General features: G+C 42.4%; 1 protein-coding gene across 1 annotated transcript in view; it reads right to left on the minus strand.

The window, feature by feature from the left end:
• Positions 1-947: 947 nt before the first annotated feature.
• ano7 (anoctamin 7) overlaps positions 948-21,228 on the minus strand; it is a 56,647-nt gene continuing 36,366 nt past the window's right edge. Inside the window, 8 exon segments of the mRNA XM_029673280.2 lie at positions 948-3,135; positions 4,959-5,000; positions 5,002-5,079; positions 8,631-8,721; positions 8,862-9,001; positions 9,099-9,304; positions 11,215-11,375; positions 11,772-11,869. Coding sequence (XP_029529140.2) covers positions 2,971-3,135; positions 4,959-5,000; positions 5,002-5,079; positions 8,631-8,721; positions 8,862-9,001; positions 9,099-9,304; positions 11,215-11,375; positions 11,772-11,869 — 981 coding nt within the window. The 3' untranslated portion in view covers positions 948-2,970.

The following is a 21,228-nucleotide window of genomic DNA, read 5'->3' on the forward strand; positions in this document are numbered from 1 at the left end:
TGCTGTGTTAATGTCAGCCTCTGACTGTGGTGGTATGTAAACAGCTATGACAAATATTGATGAAAACTCTAGGTAGGTAGTGTGGTCTACAGTTTATTATGATATACTCTACCTCAGGTGAGCAATAGCTCGAGACTTCCTTAGATATTGTGCACCAGCTGTTATTTACAAAAATACATATTCCACCACCCCTTGTCTTACCAGACGCCAATGTTCTATCCTGCCTGTGCAGCATTTAACCAGCCAGCTGTACGTTGATTGTGTCATTGTTCAGCCACGTCTCCGTGAAGCATAAGATGTTACAGTTTTGAATGTTCCATTGGTAGTTTAATCTTCCGCGAATGTGATCTATTTTATTGTCCAAAGATTACACGTTTGCTAGCAAAATGGAAGGAAGTGGGGGTTTATTCAATCGCCTATGAATTCTCAGAAGGCAGCCCACCCTCCGGCCTCTTTCTCTCCGCCTCCTCTTCACGCAAATCACGGGGATCTGGGCCTGTTTCCGAGAAAGCAGTATATCATTCGAGTCGGCTTCGTCAGAGTTGTTAAATGAAAAAATATATATTCTGCCAGTCCGTGGTGAGTAATCCCAGTCCTGATGTACAGAAGTTATTTTCGGTCATAAGAAACCGTAGTGGCAACATTATGTACAAAATAAGTTAGAAAAATATGTTTCAAACAACGCAAATAAATGAACAAAAAACACAATCGGTTGGGGGCATGTAAAACGTCTGCCTTCTTCTCCAGCGCCTCCTTACAGGCAAACCGCAGATTCCACTATTGTTGCTCATGCAAAGTGAGCAAAGTCAATGTTGATCATCAACTTTATCCTTTTCAAATGTCACTGTTACTTGAGGAGCCTAATTGTATGCATGTTTCAAATGACTAGTTAATGGCAGAGATTAATGCAGCAAATTGTTCAAAAATGATTAAATCTTCAAAACCAATTTAGATTTGATACTGTAATATCAAGTCACGTATTTTATCAAATTTTTATTTGTTCCAATAAACACCACATTTAAATATTGTAAATTATATTCAAAGACAATGTTACGTACATGTTGCATTAATCATCTTTGGCTTGACTCTCCCATAAACAGATTTAGTCAATTCATAATGTGAACTGGTTTGTAGTAGTAGGTATAGTCTTGAATGAATGGAATACAACTTTTCTGTTACTTTTCCTCCTAGGAAGTATATATATATATATAATTAGGAGGAAAAGTAACAGAAAAGTGGTATTCCATTCATATGTATATATATATGTATATATATGTGTGTGTGTATATATATATATATGTGTGTATACACACTTGGCAAAAAAAAGAACCGTCCCTTTTTCAGGACCGTCTTTCAAAGATAATTCGTAAAAATCACAATAACTTCACAGATCTTCTTTGTAAAGGGTTTAAACACTGTTTCCCATGCTTGTTCAATGAACAATTAATGAACATGCACCTGTCGAACGGTGGTTAAGACACTAACAGCTTACAGACGGTAGGCAATTAAGGTCACAGTTATGGAAACTTAGGACACTGAGGCCTTTCTACTGACTCTGAAAAACACCAAAAGAAAGATGCCCAGGGTCCCTCCTCTTCCTGCAGGTTCATCCTGACACGACCCTCCAGCATGACTATGCCACCAGCCATACTGCTCGTCCTGTGCGTGATTTCCTGCAAGACAGGAATGTCAATGTTCTGCCATGGTCAGCGAAGAGCCCAGATCTCAATCCTGTTGGATTAGAGGGTGAGGGCTAGGGCCATTCCTCCCAGAAATTTCCAGGAACTTGCAGGTGGCTTGGTGGAAGAGTGGGGTAACATCTCACAGCAAATCTGGCAAATCTGGTGCAGTCCATGAGGAGGAGATGCACTGCAGTACTTAATGCAGCTGGTGGCCACACCAGATACTGCCTGTGACTTTTTTTGACCCTCCCCCCTTTTTTCAGGGACACATTATTCAATTTCTGTTAGTCACATGTCTGTGGAACTTGTTCAGTGTATGTCTCAGTTGTTGAATCTTGTTATGTTCATACAAATATTTACACGTTAAGTTGAAAATAAACACAGTTGACAGTGAGAGGACGTTTCTTTTTTTGCTGAATTTATATATATATACACACATGTATCATGATTGGGTTAGTTAAATAAATACTTCAGTTGATTCCAGTCTATGTGCTTATCGCTTCAAGCTGCTTCATACAGTAAATATACAGTGTATTTGGGGGGGGATTGAACTGGAAGACTATAATTCCTGAAACATGAAGTGAGTTCACTGCCAACCCAAAAAAGTAATTATATTATTCAGTTAAGGACTGAGCAGCTACACTGAAAGAGACACATTTCTCTAGTAGTAATTGATTGATTGGATTTGTGTAGTGCTTTACATATTAAAGAGGGGAACTCACCTCTTCCACTACCAATGTGTAGCACCCATTTGGGCGATGCACAGAAACCATTTTGTGCCAGAAGACTCACCACACATCAGCTATCATGGTGGAGAGGTGAGGAGTGATATATGCCAATTGGGAATCAGGGGGATGAATAGGTGGTCATGATTGAATGGGGCCAGGTTGAGAATTTGGCCAAGACACTGGGGTTATCACCCCAAATTCTTACAATAACTGCAATGGAATTTTCTATGACCACAGATTCAGGACTCCCGTTTAACGATTCATTCGAAAGACTAGTCTAGTCACAGTTCTCTAGTAGTCCACACATTTGCTGCATGGTTAGAGTGGGGGGTATACTGCTGCTCAATATGGGTAAGCACAATGCAAAGCCTCAATCTCACTGCAGTCAGTCCTGAGTAAGGATTAGTCCTGTTATTTGCCTTCTCCTTAGTCTTACAGTTATGACTGTACTTGTCCATGTCACTGAAGTTTGTTAGAAACACAGAGCTGAAAAATAAATCTCATCACTCCATCATGTGACCTTGAGCTGGCGTCCAAACGACCACTGGGGAGGTCAGGGGTTAGAGCGGTGATCTGTCTGGGTCCTCTGGGATTGGATTCAGTAAGGGTGGTGGTGAGTTGCTCTCCCGGGGTGGAGACGCTGTGGAAGTTTGAGGTTTGGCTCTGCGTCGCAACTCAGTGGACAGATTCTCCTTTTCAACTAGGACGACAACCTTACCCAAAGCCTGCAACATAAAGGGTGTGAAACAAATAGAAAGCAAAGGGTGGATTCATTGACTCTGAAAAATTAGCGTAGAATTTTCTTCATATCATAGAATACAATAACTTAATTTACATGGAAATTCATTTTCTGAGGTTAGCAAACAAAATACTCAACCAATGCACTATAATACAACGTAATAATGCAGTACAAAAAAAACGCTGGAGAGGGATCACACATTGACATCTAGTCCCTGAGACATGTAGCGTTTACATGCTAGTCGGCACTAGGAAACTCTGAAATTCCGTACTTGCTAACTGGTTGAACACGGCTTGTGTATAACTACAACCAGTTAGCAAGTTATACATTTCAGAGTTTCCTTGTTCCGACTAGCACATGTATGCGGCATATGTATTGTAGCCCACATGCCCTATGTCACACTGTTCAAGAGCCCAGTCATAGCTCTAGGGGTGGAGCTCCAGTGGTATTCATACTTTTTCAAAGGGGAACCATTCTTTTTCAAAATATCTTCTTGTGACTCCACCCCAAATCTAACAACACAACTTTAAAATCAGTCAATTTCAATTTTTACATCAACATTCATTCATCAAAATGAAGAGAACTAAATGATCTTTCTAAAAAAAAATTATATTGTCCCATACTCTTAAATATATATTTTTTATTAATATGGTGGCAATTCCCCCGCAACCCCAACTTTGAATACCATGTGTAATCAATTGGGCTGTCCTGACCAGCCTACTCACTGCAACATTTATGTTTTTTATAAATAAAAATGTATCTTATCTTTAACTATGAATAACTATGAATTGTTGGAAAAGGACTCATAAATAAGAATTTCACTCTTAGTCTACACCTGTTGACTACGAAGCACGTGACAAATAAATTTGAGCGGTCTTCGCTCTGTGCAGTGATGTGGGACGCCTTGTTTATTTTTCTGATGCTTGCGCCATGCGACCTGTCACCTTATTGGTCCACACAACTTCAGGCCCGCCTCTATTGAAATGTCATTGGTTAGGCGTGTCTCATTCTGACCGATCCAGTGTAGACTCTTGCGTGTCTATACTTTTCTTCTGTAAATGATCGTTCATGGATGGTTATAGATCTTTTGGGGGCTTCTGACCGGGAGTCGGGACGGAAAATGTATCATGCATCAGTCAATTAATTTTAATGTCATTCTGTTTTAAATCTGGCTCACAGTGCAGCTTAGGTTCTGGGATATTTTGTCACATCTGACTGTTCCTTCTTAAAATTCCTTTGCATCAGTTTAGAGAGAGTGACAGCTTAGTGAAAAAGTTCTGTCATGGGTGTATCTAAAGTTATTTTGATAAACATTCAGAAATAACAAATTAACTTGTAACCTTTGATAAGGTAGAGTAAGCTAGCTATAACTAGTAGCATGCCCATTTATATCTGAGCTAATATTTCTGAATATTTAGGAAAGTAAACTGGCTAGCTATCTCATCCTACTTTGTGATATACACTAGTTATCCCGAGTAAGATCATTCATTTTAATTTGTTGCATCTGTGCTAAATCTGTTTTCCCTTCATCAATTAATCAGTGACCAGCCAATCAGCGACCACTACTGCAAGGCATGTTTCAACTTTTATGTTGAGACGTTTTGTGTCGGGTAAAGTGGTTTTGATGATTCATAATGAGGAAAAAAATACACTATCTAATCAGTAGAAGAATCAGCTGGAGTTATCATTGGTTAAAAAAAAAGAAGCCAAAATTACACTGTGAATTATATAGAGATTTGATTGGTTAATCGGTTGGTTGATTGATCGATTGACTGACAGGTATCTAGAAAGAGGTACAGGGGTTCTCACCTCGTTCTCAGCCAGGGCCTCCTTGGCCATGTAGTGCTCTCTCTCTAATTTTGATCTCCACATCCTCAGGTATATCAGGGACCATGATGTCAATCAAACGACCGATGAAGAACACAACATGCTGAGCAAAGAGAAAGGGAAAAAAGAAAGAGAGAGAGAAGATGGACCAGGGAAGGAGACACATTATAAGCATACAGTGCATTTGGAAAGTATTCAGACCCCTTGACTTTTTCCATATTTTGTTACGTTACAGCCTTATTCTAAAATTGATTAAATAGTTTTTTTTCTCCTCAATCTACAGACAATACCCCATAAGGACAAAGCAAAAAAAGTTTTTTTTAAAGTTTGGAAATTGATTAAAAAAAAAGAGCTGAAAAATCACATTTACTTAAGTATTCAGACCCTTTACTCAGTACTTTGTTGAAGTACATTTGGCAGCAATTACAGCCTTGAGTCTTCTTGGGTATGACGCTACAAGCTTAGCACACCTGTATTTGGGGAGTTTCTCCGATTCTTCTCTGCAGATCCTCTGAAGCTCTGTCAGATTTGATGGGGAGCGTTGCTGATATTTTCAGGTCTCTCCAGAGATGTTTGATCGGGTTCAAATCCGGGCTCTGGCTGGGTCACTCAAGGACGTTCAGAGACTTGTCTCAAAGCCACTCGTGCGTTGTCTTGGCAGTGTGCTTAGGATCGTTGTCATGTTGGAAGGTTGAACCTTCGCCCCAGTCTGAGGTTCTGAGTACTCTGGAGCAGGTTTTCATCAAGGATCTTTCTGTACTTTGCTCCGTTAATTTTTCCCTTGATCCTGACTAGTCTCCCAGTCCTTTCCGCTGAAAAACATCCCCACAGCATGATGCTGCCACCACCATGCTTCACCGTAGGGATGGTGCCAGGTTTTCCTCCAGATGTGATGCTTGGCATTCAGGACAAAAGGTTCAATCCTGGTTTCATAAGAGCTGATATTCTTGTTTGTCGTGGTCTGAGAGTACTTTAGGTGTCTTTTGGCAAACTCCAAGCGGGATGTCATGTGCCTTTTACTGAGGAGTGGCTTCTGTCTGGCCACTCTACCATAAAGGCCTGATTGGTGGAGTGCTGCAGAGATGGAAGCACTGTCAGAGTGACCATCGGGTTCTTGGTCACCTCCCTGACCAAGGCCCTTCTCCCCCGATTCCTCAGTTTGGTCGAGCGGCCAGCTCTAGGAAGAGTGTTATTGGTTCCAAACTTGAAGGCCACTGTGTTCTTAAGGACCTTCAATGCTGAATAAATGTTTTGATATCCTTTCCCAGATCTGTGCCTCACAGACAATCTTGTCTCGGAGCTCTACGGACAATTCAACCTCACGGCTTGGTTTTGCTCTGACATGCATTGTCAACTGTGGGACCTTATATAGGCAGGTGTGTGCCTTTCCAAACCATGTCCAATGAATTGAATTTACCACAGGTGGGCTCCAATCAAGTTGTAGAAACATCTTAAGGATGATCAATGGAAACAGGATGCACCTGAGCTCAATTTCAAGTCTCATAGCAAAGGGTCTGAATACTTATGTAAATAAGGTATACAGTGCCTTGCGAAAGTATTCGGCCCCCTTGAACTTTGCGACATTTTGCCACATTTCAGGCTTCAAACATAAAGATATAAAACTGTATTTTTTTGTGAAGAATCAACAACAAGTGGGACACAATCATGAAGTGGAACGACATTTATTGGATATTTCAAACTTTTTTAACAAATCAAAAACTGAAAAATTGGGCGTGCAAAATTATTCAGCCCCTTTACTTTCAGTGCAGCAAACTCTCTCCAGAAGTTCAGTGAGGATCTCTGAATGATCCAATGTTGACCTAAATGACTAATGATGATAAATACAATCCACCTGTGTGTAATCAAGTCTCCGTATAAATGCACCTGCACTGTGATAGTCTCAGAGGTCCGTTAAAAGCGCAGAGAGCATCATGAAGAACAAGGAACACACCAGGCAGGTCCGAGATACTGTTGTGAAGAAGTTTAAAGCCGGATTTGGATACAAAAAGATTTCCCAAGCTTTAAACATCCCAAGGAGCACTGTGCAAGCGATAATATTGAAATGGAAGGAGTATCAGACCACTGCAAATCTACCAAGACCTGGCCGTCCCTCTAAACTTTCAGCTCATACAAGGAGAAGACTGATCAGAGATGCAGCCAAGAGGCCCCTGATCACTCTGGATGAACTGCAGAGATCTACAGCTGAGGTGGGAGACTCTGTCCATAGGACAACAATCAGTCGTATATTGCACAAATCTGGCCTTTATGGAAGAGTGGCAAGAAGAAAGCCATTTCTTAAAGATATCCATAAAAAGTGTCATTTAAAGTTTGCCACAAGCCACCTGGGAGACACACCAAACATGTGGAAGAAGGTGCTCTGGTCAGATGAAACCAAAATTGAACTTTTTGGCAACAATGCAAAACGTTATGTTTGGCGTAAAAGCAACACAGCTCATCACCCTGAACACACCATCCCCACTGTCAAACATGGTGGTGGCAGCATCATGGTTTGGGCCTGCTTTTCTTCAGCAGGGACAGGGAAGATGGTTAAAATTGATGGGAAGATGGATGGAGCCAAATACAGGACCATTCTGGAAGAAAACCTGATGGAGTCTGCAAAAGACCTGAGACTGGGACGGAGATTTGTCTTCCAACAAGACAATGATCCAAAACATAAAGCAACATCTACAATCGAATGGTTCAAAAATAAACATATCCAGGTGTTAGAATGGCCAAGTCAAAGTCCAGACCTGAATCCAATCGAGAATCTGTGGAAAGAACTGAAAACTGCTGTTCACAAATGCTCTCCATCCAACCTCACTGAGCTCGAGCTGTTTTGCAAGGAGGAATGGGAAAAAAATTCAGTCTCTCAATGTGCAAAACTGATAGAGACATACCCCAAGCCACTTACAGCTGTAATCGCAGCAAAAGGTGGCGCTACAAAGTATTAACTTAAGGGGGCTGAATAATTTTGCACGCCCAATTTTTCAGTTTTTGATTTGTTAAAAAAGTTTGAAATATACAATAAATGTCGTTCCACTTCATGATTGTGTCCCACTTGTTGTTGATTCTTCACAAAAAAGTACAGTTTTATATCTTTATGTTTGAAGCCTGAAATGTGGCAAAAGGTCGCAAAGTTCAAGGGGGCCGAATACTTTCGCAAGGCACTGTATGTTTTTATTTTTTTTATAAATTTCCTAAAATGTCTAAAAATCTGTTTATGCTTTGTCATATTGGAGTTTTGTGTGTAGATTTATCAGGGGGAAATCAATTAAATCAATTTTAGAACAAGGCTGCAACGTAACAAAATGTGGAAAAAGTCAAGGTTGTCTGAATACAATCCAAATGCACTGTATATGAACATCGTAACAAGCCTGTAAGCTTACTCAGATGCAATGTGTTGACTAGCCAACACTCCGAGACCAGAGTATAAAAATAAAACACCAAAATGAAGCACCACAGTATAAAAACGAAACACATTCTCGGAGCACACGACAAGGCATCTCATTCTCAATTCTCCAAGATGCCTCAGCTCCTTAACAAAAATGCATACACAGATAGACCTGTAAACACTGAATTAGTCAATGAATTGCATTGAATCTGTACTGCAAAAGTTGTCCACATAATGACATAGCTCAACTCAACGGAACTTGCCTCAAAAATTATGACAAAGGCCAGCCGGCAAGCCAGAAGGTGGAAGTACTCCGGTCGAAAATGCCCATTTCTGTCCCTGTATCCTCTATATCTAAAAAAAAAAATAAAAATAAAAAACGAACAAATAAATGCTAGATGACAATGCCAGTTGTAGAGTAATAGGAACAAGAAAATAACGACATTCACGAAATGCATATATACATTCATGGGTGATTATGAGTGTGTCTCTACCTGCATTGTGTGTTGTTGGCGTTAAAGTTGCTTGGGGAAGTACCCAGGGTGAAGTTAACATAACCCTGAAGGTTTCCATCATTGTTGTAGCGGTAGTAGAGGCGAGGCAGGAAGTCAGAAGTGAAAGCTATCAGGAAGGCCTGGCAGAGAGGCAGGAGTCTTCATTAAACCAAGTACACTAATAACATCACACACACGCAAGTAACACAGACACACACACATATACAGTACACTTACATTACTAATGACAGCAACGTAGGTGATGACTTGTAGGATGTCTAGCCAGATTCCAATGTCCTGAGCCCTCTCGGCTACGGGCCGTCTGTACTGACACACAAACTTCTGTGCATCCAGACGCACCTCTACCCAGTTATTGATCAGGGCAAACAGGGGGGCAAGTGGACATGCCGCCACAAAGATGGTAATGAAGCCAAACTGCAGCACTGCAAAGAGGGGGGAAGTCAGCATTCACCTTCTGCTTGTGTTGGGGTATGTAAATGCATCTGTAATCTGAGTAATGTAGTAATGTACAATTCTGTTAAATTAATTTAATGATGTATTAGCAGAATATAGTGCCCACAGAAAATATTCTGAAATAATTTGTTAATTTGTCTGTGTCATGGAAAGAGCAAGTGTTCTTAATGTTTTGTTCACAGTATTTATACCCCTTGACCTTTTCCCTATTTTGTTGTGTTACAGCCTGAATTTAAAACTGATTAAATTGAGATTTTTTTTGTCACTGGCCTAAACACAATATCCCACAAAGTCAAGGCGGAATTATGTTTTTAGAAATTAATAAAAAATAAAAAGCTGAAATGTCTGGAGTCAATACAGTTGGAGTCAGAGGTTTACATACACCTTAGCCAACTACATTTAAACTCAGTTTTTCACAATTCCTGACATTTAATCCTAGTAAAAATGAGTGGTTTTAGGTCAGTTAAGATCACCACTTTATTTTAAGATTGTGAAATGTCAGAATAATAGTAGAGAGAATGATTTATTTCAGCTTTTATTTCTTTCATCACATTCCCAGTGGGTCAGAAGTTTACATACACTCAATTAGTATTTGGTAGCATTGCCTTTAAATTGTTCAACTTGGGTCAAATGTTTAGGGGAGCCTTCCACAAGCTTCCCACAATAAGTTGGGTGAATTTTGTCCCATTCCTCCTGACAGAGCTGGTGGAACTGAGTCAGATTTGTAGGCCTCCATGCACGCACACACTTTTTCAGTTCTGCCCACACATTTTCTATAGGCTTGAGGTCAGGGCTCTGTGATGGCCACTCCAATACCTTGCCTCTGTTGTCCTTAATTGACTTGCCTAGTTAAATAAAGAATTTAAAAAATGAAGAAAAACAATGCACAATACAGCACTTGAGAACATTGACACATCAAGTGGTTTGTGATGATGTGATGTGACGATCTCGCTCAGTTGGTAGAGCATGGCTCTTGCAATGCTAGGGTTGTGGATTCGATTCCCATGGGGAAAAACTATGAAAATATATGTACTCACTACTGTAAGTTGCACTGGATAAGTGTCTACAACAGTAAATGAATAGACCATTTCAGTTTTCACAAAAATAGAAGAAGACAGTGAATGTTCCTGAGTGACTGTTACAGTTTTAAATCTACTTGAACATCTATTGCAAGATCTGAAAATGGTTGTATAGCAATTATAAACAACCAATTTAACTTGACACAATTGTGGGAAGCATTGGAGTCAACATGGGCCAGCATCCCAGTAGAACACTTTCGACACCTTGTAGAGTCCATGCCCCGACAAATTGAGGCTGTTCTGAGGGCAAAAGTGTTGTTGCAACTCAATATAACGAAGGTCTTCGTAATGTATTGTACACTACGTGTACTGTATATTCTGTATATTATCCTCCAAAGCAAGTGAATGAATTAATTTGGGGTATGGATTACACAATCTGACTGAGTAGGTTCTGCACAGCACTGTTTATTACCTACATGGCACAATATTCTTTGGGATGAGGGGACAGTTACATTGACTGGGGGAAGTAGAGCACGTGGGAAGTAGAGCAGTAAACGTGTGTAGCTAATCCTCCTCAACGGCTTAGTAGAATCATATTGTCAAGACCTAGGGATTTCAACTGTGTTTCTCAATCAATTACTTGATGGCACACAGTCTATTTAAAATGTTAGGGTTCGTTTGCTCCCGGTGCGTGTCACTGCCAGTTACCCAGATAAACTCACTTATTCAAGAGTAACAAAAATCACAAGAGTAATTCCTTATCCAATAAGAAATACACAATTACAATTCCCATTGCATGAATGTTTTAAAACACCGTGTTCCACAGCCCTGCCCTATTAAAGGTGTGCAGGAACACTCACCCATTTCCAGATATTCATCGAACAGTCCCTCACACAGCAGGAGCTCATAGTCGGTCTCCCAGGGTGCAGCATCCTGTGTCGGTCCTCCCTCTTTCACCTTCTCATCTTCAGCTCTAACCTTAGGATGGATCTTGCGCTTCTGCCACCAAGACTTTAGTTTTCTATCATGAGACAAAAGGAGAGAGGTTTTACCTTAACGAGCACAGAAGCAGTACATAGGTCCTTTATGTGGGCAAGACAATTACAATAACTTACTCCCACTGGGCACAGATGTCAGTTCAACAAATGTAGTTTTGATTTACATTTGGTTGATTTGTCGTCAACTAATATGAATTCAACATTAAATCAACAAAAATTGGATTTAGGTAAAAAATTGGGTGACAAAAAAGACAAATCCAATCAGTTTTCAACATTGATTCAGCGTCATCACATTGAATTTTCGTGTTGAAATGACATGGAAACAATGTTGATTGAAAAACAGTTTTTCCCAAGTGTATTGAGACTGTGATTGGATTTTAGACAAAACTGGGGGAAGCTGTAGGATTTACAAGACTCACGGCATGATAAACTCCTGAATGTTGTTGATGACCTGTTTTCCCACCATGATGACCAGTAGCTCCTGGGCCAGTTCAATGAGACAGCCCCCAGCACCGCACTGCAAACAACAACACACACTTACAGGTTATGCACATGGGCGCAGGCACACACACACACACACACACACAGGCTGATAAAGACAGCAAATGTACATCCCAGCAAACAGTGAACATTGCTACAGGTCCCTTAGTATTGCAGCATCCCATACAAAACAGAACTATGAAACTCTTGAGGCCTACTTGGATATACCTGGGCACCCTACCCTGCACTGGGACATGATCTGAGCAGACACCTGCCTTTCCACTTGACATTGTGCATTGGATGTTTTTGGACAACTACCAAACTTGAACTCCACTTGGATTGACCCTTTTGGACTCTCCCACAGCCCCCTCCTGGCTTTCGACCGGCCTGTACTGGAAACTACATCCCCTCTAAGGTGCTTCTCTCCTGGCTATAATACTGGTAACATGGCCTGCGTTGCGTTGCTGATTTGATGGGCCCCAGCATTTAATCGCATCGAGTAAGTCACCCCTCTTTCCTTGCTGTTGTTATGTTGGCCAGTTTTGTGCCTTGGTTGTGTTATTGTGGGTCCTTGTGCTGCCTTTTAGTCTGTGGTTGGGTTCTGGCTTGCTGCCTATAACTGTGGTGATCCTACAAACTGTGTTATTCAAACTAACTATTACACTGTGGATTGATTGGTTTTAAACTGATTCCTCGCCAACCTTTTTTATTTCCGTGGATTTTAACTGAATACTTCCAAAGTGGCGTCTACCACCTTTAGAGACTAGGGTGAATGTTTCATCCCATGTAGGAGCTGCACCTACACTGAACAAATATAAACACAACGTGTCACGCCCTGACCTTAGTTATCTATGTTTTATGTATTATTTTGGTCAGGTCAGAGTGTGACGAGGGTGGGTATGTGTGTTTTTTCCTGTCTAGGGTTTTTGTATATCTATGTTTTTTTGTATGTCTAGGTAATGTAGGTCTATGGTGGCCTGAATTGGTTCCCAGCTGTTTATCGTTGTCTCTGATTGGGGATCCTATTTAGGTTGCCATTTTCGGTTTTGTGGGTTATTGTCTATGTGTAGTTGCCTGTGTAGCACTCGGTTTATATAGCGTCACGGTTATTTTGTTTAGTGCTCTTTCTTTATTAAAGGAAGTATGTATTCATATCACGCTGTGCCTTTGTCTCATCAATACGACGAACGTGACAACATGCAACTATTTCTATGATATTACTGAGTTACAGTTCGTGTAAGGAATCTGTCAAGTGAAATAAATTCATTAGGCCCTAATCTATGGATTTCACATGACTGGGAATACAGATATGCATCTGTTGGTGATAGATACTTTTTTTAAAGATAGGGGTGTGGATCAGAACCAGTTAGTATCTGGTGTGACCACCATTTGCCTCATGCAGCACGACACATCTCCTTCACATAGAGTTGATCAGGCTGTTGATTGTGCCCTGTGAAATGTTGTCCCACTCTTCTTCAATGGCTGTGCAAAGTTGCTGGATATTGGCGGGATCTGGAACATTGTCGTACACGTCAACCCAGAGCATCCCAAACATGCTCAATTGGGGACATGTCTGGTGAGTATGCAGGCCATGGAAGAACTGGAACAATTTCAGATTCCAGGAATTGTGTACAGATCCTATACAAATGGCACGACATTGGGCCTCAGGATCTCGTTGTGGTATCAGTGCATTCAAACTGCCATTAATAAAATGCAATTCTCTTTAGCTTATGCCTGCTCATACCATGACTCCACCGCCCCCATGGGGCACTCTGTTCACAACAGTGACATCAGCAAACCACTCACCCACGATGCTACCATATGCTGTCTGCCATCTGACCAGTAGTTAAAACCGGGATTCATCCGTGAAGAGCACACTGTATACTGAAAACACTTGGTTTGTTATTTTAACTAAAACTTATCCAATCTTTGTTAAACATAAATACCAAACTTGTTTTTGCATGGATTCCGTGACACGGTGAGCTAGGACCACTATTTTTTTGTCTCGGAATCCTGCTTAACTGGCAGGTTAACGTCTGCTTGAAAGAGCCGCTAAGCTGCTAACGTTAGCCATCAAGCTAACAGAGTTAGTCCCAGATACGTTTTCCAATGGAGCCTTCTTTGCCTGGAGAGGTAAATGATCGGGTCCAGCGCTGTAGGAGCTGTATCTACTATGCTTTGTTTCAGGACAAACTGGATCCCTCAGAGTTCCAATGTGTCAATTGTTTGCTTGCCGAGGATTATAGGCTTGAGATGGCTTCCTTAATCACGCATGTAGCCAGCCTACGTAAGAAATAGGGGAAAACAGTGTGGAATGTTGACCTTTTCTACGCCGGTGGCTGGACGGCGTTTGCGCATATTGGATGCATCTTGTCATTTGTCGTTATCCAACTTGCCAGTGTTGCTCGTAGTTCATTCACCAGTGGAGCCATCTTCTGCCGCTCCTCCCCCATCTGATAGCGGAGTCGAAGGAGCACAGCATGGCAATCAACGATGATCGTCGCATGTCACGAGCAAGTCGAAGACAGCGGCCTGCTGCAAAGCAGCCTACACTCCCACTGAGAATCCCGGAGCCGATACAAACAACAAATAGCATCACCACCCTGGAGCCTGATCTCCCTGCACCTTTGTCGCAGGGAGTAACTGTGTCTGTGTCCGCTGTGCCTACTCCTACTCCTTCCCCTACAATTTCGAAGTTGATGTCAGCAATCTTCCGTCCCTTATCTGAATCGAGGAATGTCTTATAATGGAGCTTGAGTAAATGACATTTGATTACTATCGTAGTCCATGCGGGCTTTAATGACGTAATGAAGAGCAGCTCTGAAAACAGTTGAAACTGGATTTCAAAGAGTTGATTGACTCTCTGCTAGACACTAATAAAAGACCCATCATATCTGGCCCTGTGCCTTCTCTGAATCGTGGCATTAAAGGATTCTTTCACTTCACAATTGGCTACGTGATTATTGCAGCTCAGTGGGAGTAACTTTTGTTGACAATTTCGATACCTTTTGGAAACAAAACACATTTTATAAGGAGGATGGGATCCACACAAATAATTTGGGTTCCTGGACCCTTTCACCACCTTATAAGACTGTGTTGAGACAATAACTTATCAATGACACAAGCCCACTCAGTTAATCCCTACCACTGTATCGCTGAGTCATAATGCTTTAGCAAATGTACATTTTACCAGGGGCATTGGTAGACACAATGTAAGTAACCTAATTTATGTCCCGCTAACTGCCCTGAATGCCTCTGCTGATCCTACACCTATTGTATGCAGCAATCATGTGCCTATGGATCAGATGTATGCTGTTAGCCCTAGTAGGAAGTTCACTGTGTGCAGCTCATCCTGCGCTATCATGAATATCTACTGCTAAGCTTCCCAGTTAAAGCAATGAAAACAAGCAAGCATTCCAGAAAAGTTATATTTTAAAACATTTTATTTCACCTTTTATTTAACCAGGTAGGCCAGTTAAGAACAAGTTCTCATTTACAACTGAGACCTGGCCAAGATAAAGCAAAGCAGTGCGAAAAAACAACTACACAGAGTTACACATGGGATAAACAAACATACAGTCAATAACACAATAGAAACATCAGTGTACAGTGTGTGCAAATGAAGTAATGAGGTAAGGCAATAAATAGGCCAATAGTGGCGAAGTAATTACAATTTAGCAATTTACACTGGAGTGATATATGTACAGATGAGGATGTGCAAGTAGAAATACTGGTGTGCAAAAGAGCAGGAAAACAAACATGGGGATGAGGTAGGTAATTGGTTGGATGGGCTATTTACAGATGGGCCAAGTACAGCTGCAGCGATCGATAAGCTGCAGCTGCAGCGATCGATAAGCTGCTCTGAGAGCTGACGCTTAATAAAGTTAGTGAGGGAGATATCAGTCTCCAACTTCAGTGATTTTTGCAATTCAGTTCCAGTCATTAGCAGCAGAGAACTGGAAGGAAAGGATGCCAAAGTAGGTGTTGGCTTTTAGGATGACAAGTGAAATATACCTTCTGGAGCGTGTGCTACGGGTGGGTGTTGCTGTGGTGACCAGTGAGCTGAGATTAGGCAGAGCTATACCTAGCAAAGACTTATAGAAAACGTGGAGCCAGTGGGATTGCGACGAACATGTGGCGAGGACCAGCCAACGAGAGCATACAGGTCGCAGTGGTGGGTGGTATATGGGGCTTTGGTGACAAATCAGACGGCATTGTGATAGACTGCATCCAAATTGCTGAGTAAAGTGTTGGAGGCTATTTTGTACATTTACATTTACATTTAAGTCATTTAGCAGACGCTCTTATCCAGAGCGACTTACAAATTGGTGCATTCACCTTATGACCTCCAGTGGAACAGTAGTGCATCTAAATCTTTTCAGGGGGGGGGGTGAGAGGGATTACTTTATCCTATCCTAGGTATTCCTTAAAGAGGTGGGGTTTCAGGTGTCTCCGGAAGGTGGTAAATGACATCGCCGAAGTCAAGGATCGGTAGGATAGTCAGTTTTACTAGGGTATGTTTGGCAGCATGATTGAAGGAGGCTTTGTTGCGAAATAGGAAGCTGATTCTAGATTAAACTTTGGATTGGAGATGCTTAATGTGAGTCTGGAAGGAGAGTATACAGTCTAGCCGGACACCTAAGTATTTATAGTTGTCCACATATTCAGAACCGTCAGAAACGTCCAGAGGGGTGATCCTAGTTGTGCGGGCGGGTAGCGATCGGTTGAAGAGCATGCATTTAGTTTTACTAGTATTTAAGAGCAGTTGGAGGCCATGGAAGGAGTGCTGTATGGCGTTGAAGCTCGTTTGGAGGTTTGTAACACAGAATCCAAAGAAGGGCCAGATGTATACAGAATGGTGTCGTCTGCGTAGAGGTGGAGGAATGAATCGCCAGCAGCAAGAGCGACATCATTGATATACACAGAGAAAAGAGTCGGCCTGAGAATTAAACCCTGTGGCACCCCCATAGAGACTGTCAGAGGTCCGGACACAGGCCCTCCGATTTGACACACTGAACTCTGTCTGGGAAGTAGATAGTGAACCAGGCAAGAAACCAAGGCCGTTGAGTCTGCCGATAAGAATATCAAGTCAAAAGCCTTGGCCAGGTCGATGAAGATGGCTGCACAGTACTGTCTTTTCTCAATGCGGTTATAATATTGTTTAGGACCTTGAGGGTGGCTGAGGTGCACCCGTGACCAGCTCGGAAACCAGATTGCATAGCGGAGAAGGTACGGTGGGATTCGAAATGGTCGGTGATCTGTTTGTTCACTTGGCTTTCAAAGACTTTAGAAAGGCAGGGCAGGATGGATATTGGCCTGTAACAGTTTGAGTCTAGAGTGTCTCCCTCTTTGAAGAGGGAGATGACCGTGGCCACTTTCCAATCTTTAGGAATCTCAGACGATACGAAAGAGAGGTTGAACAGACTAGTAATAGGTGTTGCAACAACGGCGGCGGATACTTTTAGGAAGAGAGGGTCCAGATTGTCTAGCCCAGCTGATTTGTAGCGATTCAGATTTTGCAGCTCTTTCAGAACATCAGCTGTCTGGATTTGGGAGAAGGGGGGGGGGGGCTTGGGCCAGTTGCTGCGGGGTTGCAGAGCTGTTGCGTTAGCCAGGGTGAAAAGCATGGCCAGCCGTAGATAAATGCTTATTGAAATTCTTGATTATTGTGGCTGTATCAGTGGTGACAGTGTTTCCTAGTCTCAGTGCATTGAGCAGCTGGGAGGAGGTACTCTTATTCTCCATGGACTTTAGTGTTCCAAAACTTTTTAGAATTAGTGCTGCAGGATGCAAATTTCTGTTAGGAAAGCAAAGACTAGCTTTTTCAAACTGTGTATATTGGTTCCTGACTTCCCTGAGAAGTTGTATATCGCGGGGACTGTTCGATGCTAGTGCAGTACGCCACAGGGTGTTTTTGTGCTGGTCAAGGGCAAACAAGTCTGGAGTGAACCACGGACTATATCTGTTCTTAGTTCTACATTTTTTGAAATGGGCATGCTTATTTAAGATGATGAGGAATGCACTTTTAAAGAACAACCAGGCATCCTCTACAGACGGGATGAGGTCAATATCCTTCCAGGATACCCGGGCCAGGTCGATTAGAAAGGCCTGCTCGCTGAAGTGTTTTAGGGAGCGTTCGACAGTGATGAGGGGTGGTCGTTTGACCGCAGACCCATAGCGGATGCAGGCAATGAGGCAGTGATTGCTGAGATCCTGGTTGAAAACAGCAGAGGTGTATTTGGAGGGCAAGTTGTTCAGGATGATATCTATGAGGGGCCCATGTTTACTTATTTGGGGTTGTACCTGGTAGGTTCCTTGATAATTTGTGTGAGATTGAGGGCATCTAGCTTAGATTGTAGGACGGCCGGGGTGTTAAGCATATCCCAATTTAGGTCACCTAGCAGTACGAACTCTGACGATAGATTGGGCGCAATCAATTCACCTATGATGTCCAGGGCACAGCTGGGAGCTGGGTGGTCTATAGCATTGAGAATAGTGAGGGACTTATTTCTGGAGAGATGGATATTTAAAAGTAGAAGCTCAAACTGTTTGGGCATAGACCTGGATACTATGACAGAACTCTGCATGCTATCTCTACAGTAGATAGCAATTCTGCCACCTTTAGCAGTTCTGTCATGACAGAAAATGTTGTAATTGGGGATGGAAATGTCAGAATATTTGGTGGCCTTCGTAAGCCAGGATTCAGACACGGCTAGGACATCAGGTTTGGCAGAGTGTGCTAAAGCAGTGAATTAAGCAGGCGGCGGAGGAGGCTTCTGATGTTAACATGCATGAACCCACGGCTTTTACAGTTGCAGAAGTCAATAAATGAGAGCGCCTGAGGACACACATGGCCTGGCTTAACCTCTACATCACCAGAGGAACAGAGGGTACGGCTAAACGCTATGAGAACTGGTCGTCTAGTGCTTTAGGAACAGAGAATAAAAGGAGCAGGTTTATGGGTGTGGCAGGATAGATTCAGGGCATAGTGTACAGACAAGGGTATGGTAGGGTGCGAGTACAGTGGGGATAAACCTAGGCAATGAGTGACGATGAGCGAGGTTGCATCTCTGGAGGCGCCAGTTAAGCTAGGTGCGGTCTCCGCATGTGGGGGGGGGGGGGGGGGGACAAGGAGGCTTTCTGAGTAATGTTGAACAGGACTAGGGATTCCACAGTAAAATAAAACAATGAGAGCTGCCCTTAACAGTATACAAGGCATATTGACAGAGAGAGCATAAAGCAATCACAGGTGTTGATTGGGAGAGCTAAGACAACAACGGGTGAGATAACAACGGGTAAACAGCTAAGACAACAACAACGGGTAAATGGTGATGAATGGGCGGAGAGGGTCAGTTAGCTACACACAGGGCCTGAGTTCGAGGCTGGGGCCGACAGCTAAACAAAATGAAGTACCGTGTTAATGAACAGTCAAGCAGGCGTCGGCTGTGTAGCTGAGTGATCATAGGGTCCAATGAGCAGCAATAGATGAAACAGGGAGCCGTTCGGTAGTCAATCACTACGCTAGGCGAGCGGGAGACACGGCGTTCAGGAAGCTAGCAGGCCGGGGATAGCAGATGGATCTTCACCACATCCACGATGCAGAGGCCGGTTCAGAGCACATCGGCTGAATTACGTCAGCAGATCAGCAGACCAGTCGTGATGGATCGGCGGAGCTCTGTGTCGACAAATGGTCCAGGCCAATTGGCTACAGAGGCATTGTAGTTGGTGTACTTCGTTTGCTAGCGAGGCTAACTGGTGCATGGACAAGGGCATTAGCCGCAATAGCCACTCGGTAGCAGCTAGCTAGCTGCGAAGATCTGGTGTAATGGTCCAGAGCTTGCTGCAGGAATCCGGTGATGTAGTGGGATAAAAAGGCAGTCCGATATTCTCAGGGCTGATATCGCGCTGTGCAGACTGGCAGGTGTATCCGGGCTATCCGGGCTAAAGCGGCTGGTGTCCGAGCTAAAGGTAAAGACCGCTATTATTGGCTAACAATGACTAAATAGCTAGTAGCTAATTAGTTGGCTAGCTTCTGATGGAGGTTCCAGTTACAAGGTCTAAAAAAAATAGCAGATCCGTACCACATTGGGTGAGGCAGGTTGCAGGAAGGTATAATTAATTTGAAAATGGAAAAAAAGAGATGTATTATTTACATGGGACAAAAACAAACATCTTACTGCTGCGCCATCTTGGATATACACAAAATTGCTCAAAGTAGCCCACGTTAACATATGTAGTTAAGAAACAAGGTTCATTAAATTAATGATAACAAATGGCATTCATATTCTGACAATATCTGAAACTCACTTAGACAATTCCTTTGATGATACAGTGGTAGCAATACAAGGTTATAACATCTACAGAAAAGACAGAAATGCCAGTGGTGGAGGTGTTGCTATTTATATAAAAAAACACATTCCTGTAAAGGTTAGAGAGGATCTCATGTTAAATACTGTTGAAGTAATATTGCTACACGTTAATCTGCCTCACCTAAAGCCCATTCTTGTGGGAAGCTGCTATAGATCAAGTGCTAACGGTCAGTATCCGGATAACACGTTTGAAATACTTGATAATGTATGTGATATCAACAGAGAGGTATATTTTCTGGGTGATTTAGATATTAACTGGCTTTCATCAAGCTGCCCACTCAAGAAAAAGCTTCAAACTGTAACCAGTGCCCGCAATCTGATACAACAGTAACTAAGATGGGGAGATGTATGTCCATAATAAAGCGCTGCTCTACCTTCTTAACAGTACTATCAACAAGGCAGGTCCTACAGGCTCTAGTTTCGTCGCACCTGGACTACTGTTCATTCATGTGGTCAGGTGCCACAAAGAGGGACTTTGGAAAATTGCAATTGGCTCAGAACAGGGCAGCACGGCTGGCCCTTGGATGAACACAGAGAGCAAACATTAATAATATGCATGCCAATCTCTCCTGGCTCAAAGTAGAAGAGAGATTGACTTCATCACTACTTGTATTTGTGAGAGGTATTGACATGTTGAAAGCACCAAGCTGTCTGTTTAAACGACTAGCACACAGCTCAGACACGCATGCATACCCCACAAGACATGCCACCAGAGGTCTCTTCAAAGTCCAGAACAGACTATGGGAGATGCACAGTACTACATAGTGCCATGACTACGTGGAACTCTATTCCACATCAGGTAACTTATGCAAGGAGTAGAATCAGATTTTAAAAACAGATAAAAATACATCTTATGGAACAGCAGGGACTGTGAAGCAACACAAACATAGGCACAGACACATGCATACACACACTTGATAATATATGCACTATACACACACATACACATTCATTTTGTGTTGTAGATATGTGGTAGCAGTGGATGGGCCTGAAGGCACACACTTAGTGTGTTGTGAATTCTGTAATG

This window comes from Oncorhynchus nerka, linkage group LG11, assembly GCF_034236695.1.
Source record: "Oncorhynchus nerka isolate Pitt River linkage group LG11, Oner_Uvic_2.0, whole genome shotgun sequence".
In the NCBI taxonomy this organism is placed as follows: domain Eukaryota; kingdom Metazoa; phylum Chordata; class Actinopteri; order Salmoniformes; family Salmonidae; genus Oncorhynchus; species Oncorhynchus nerka.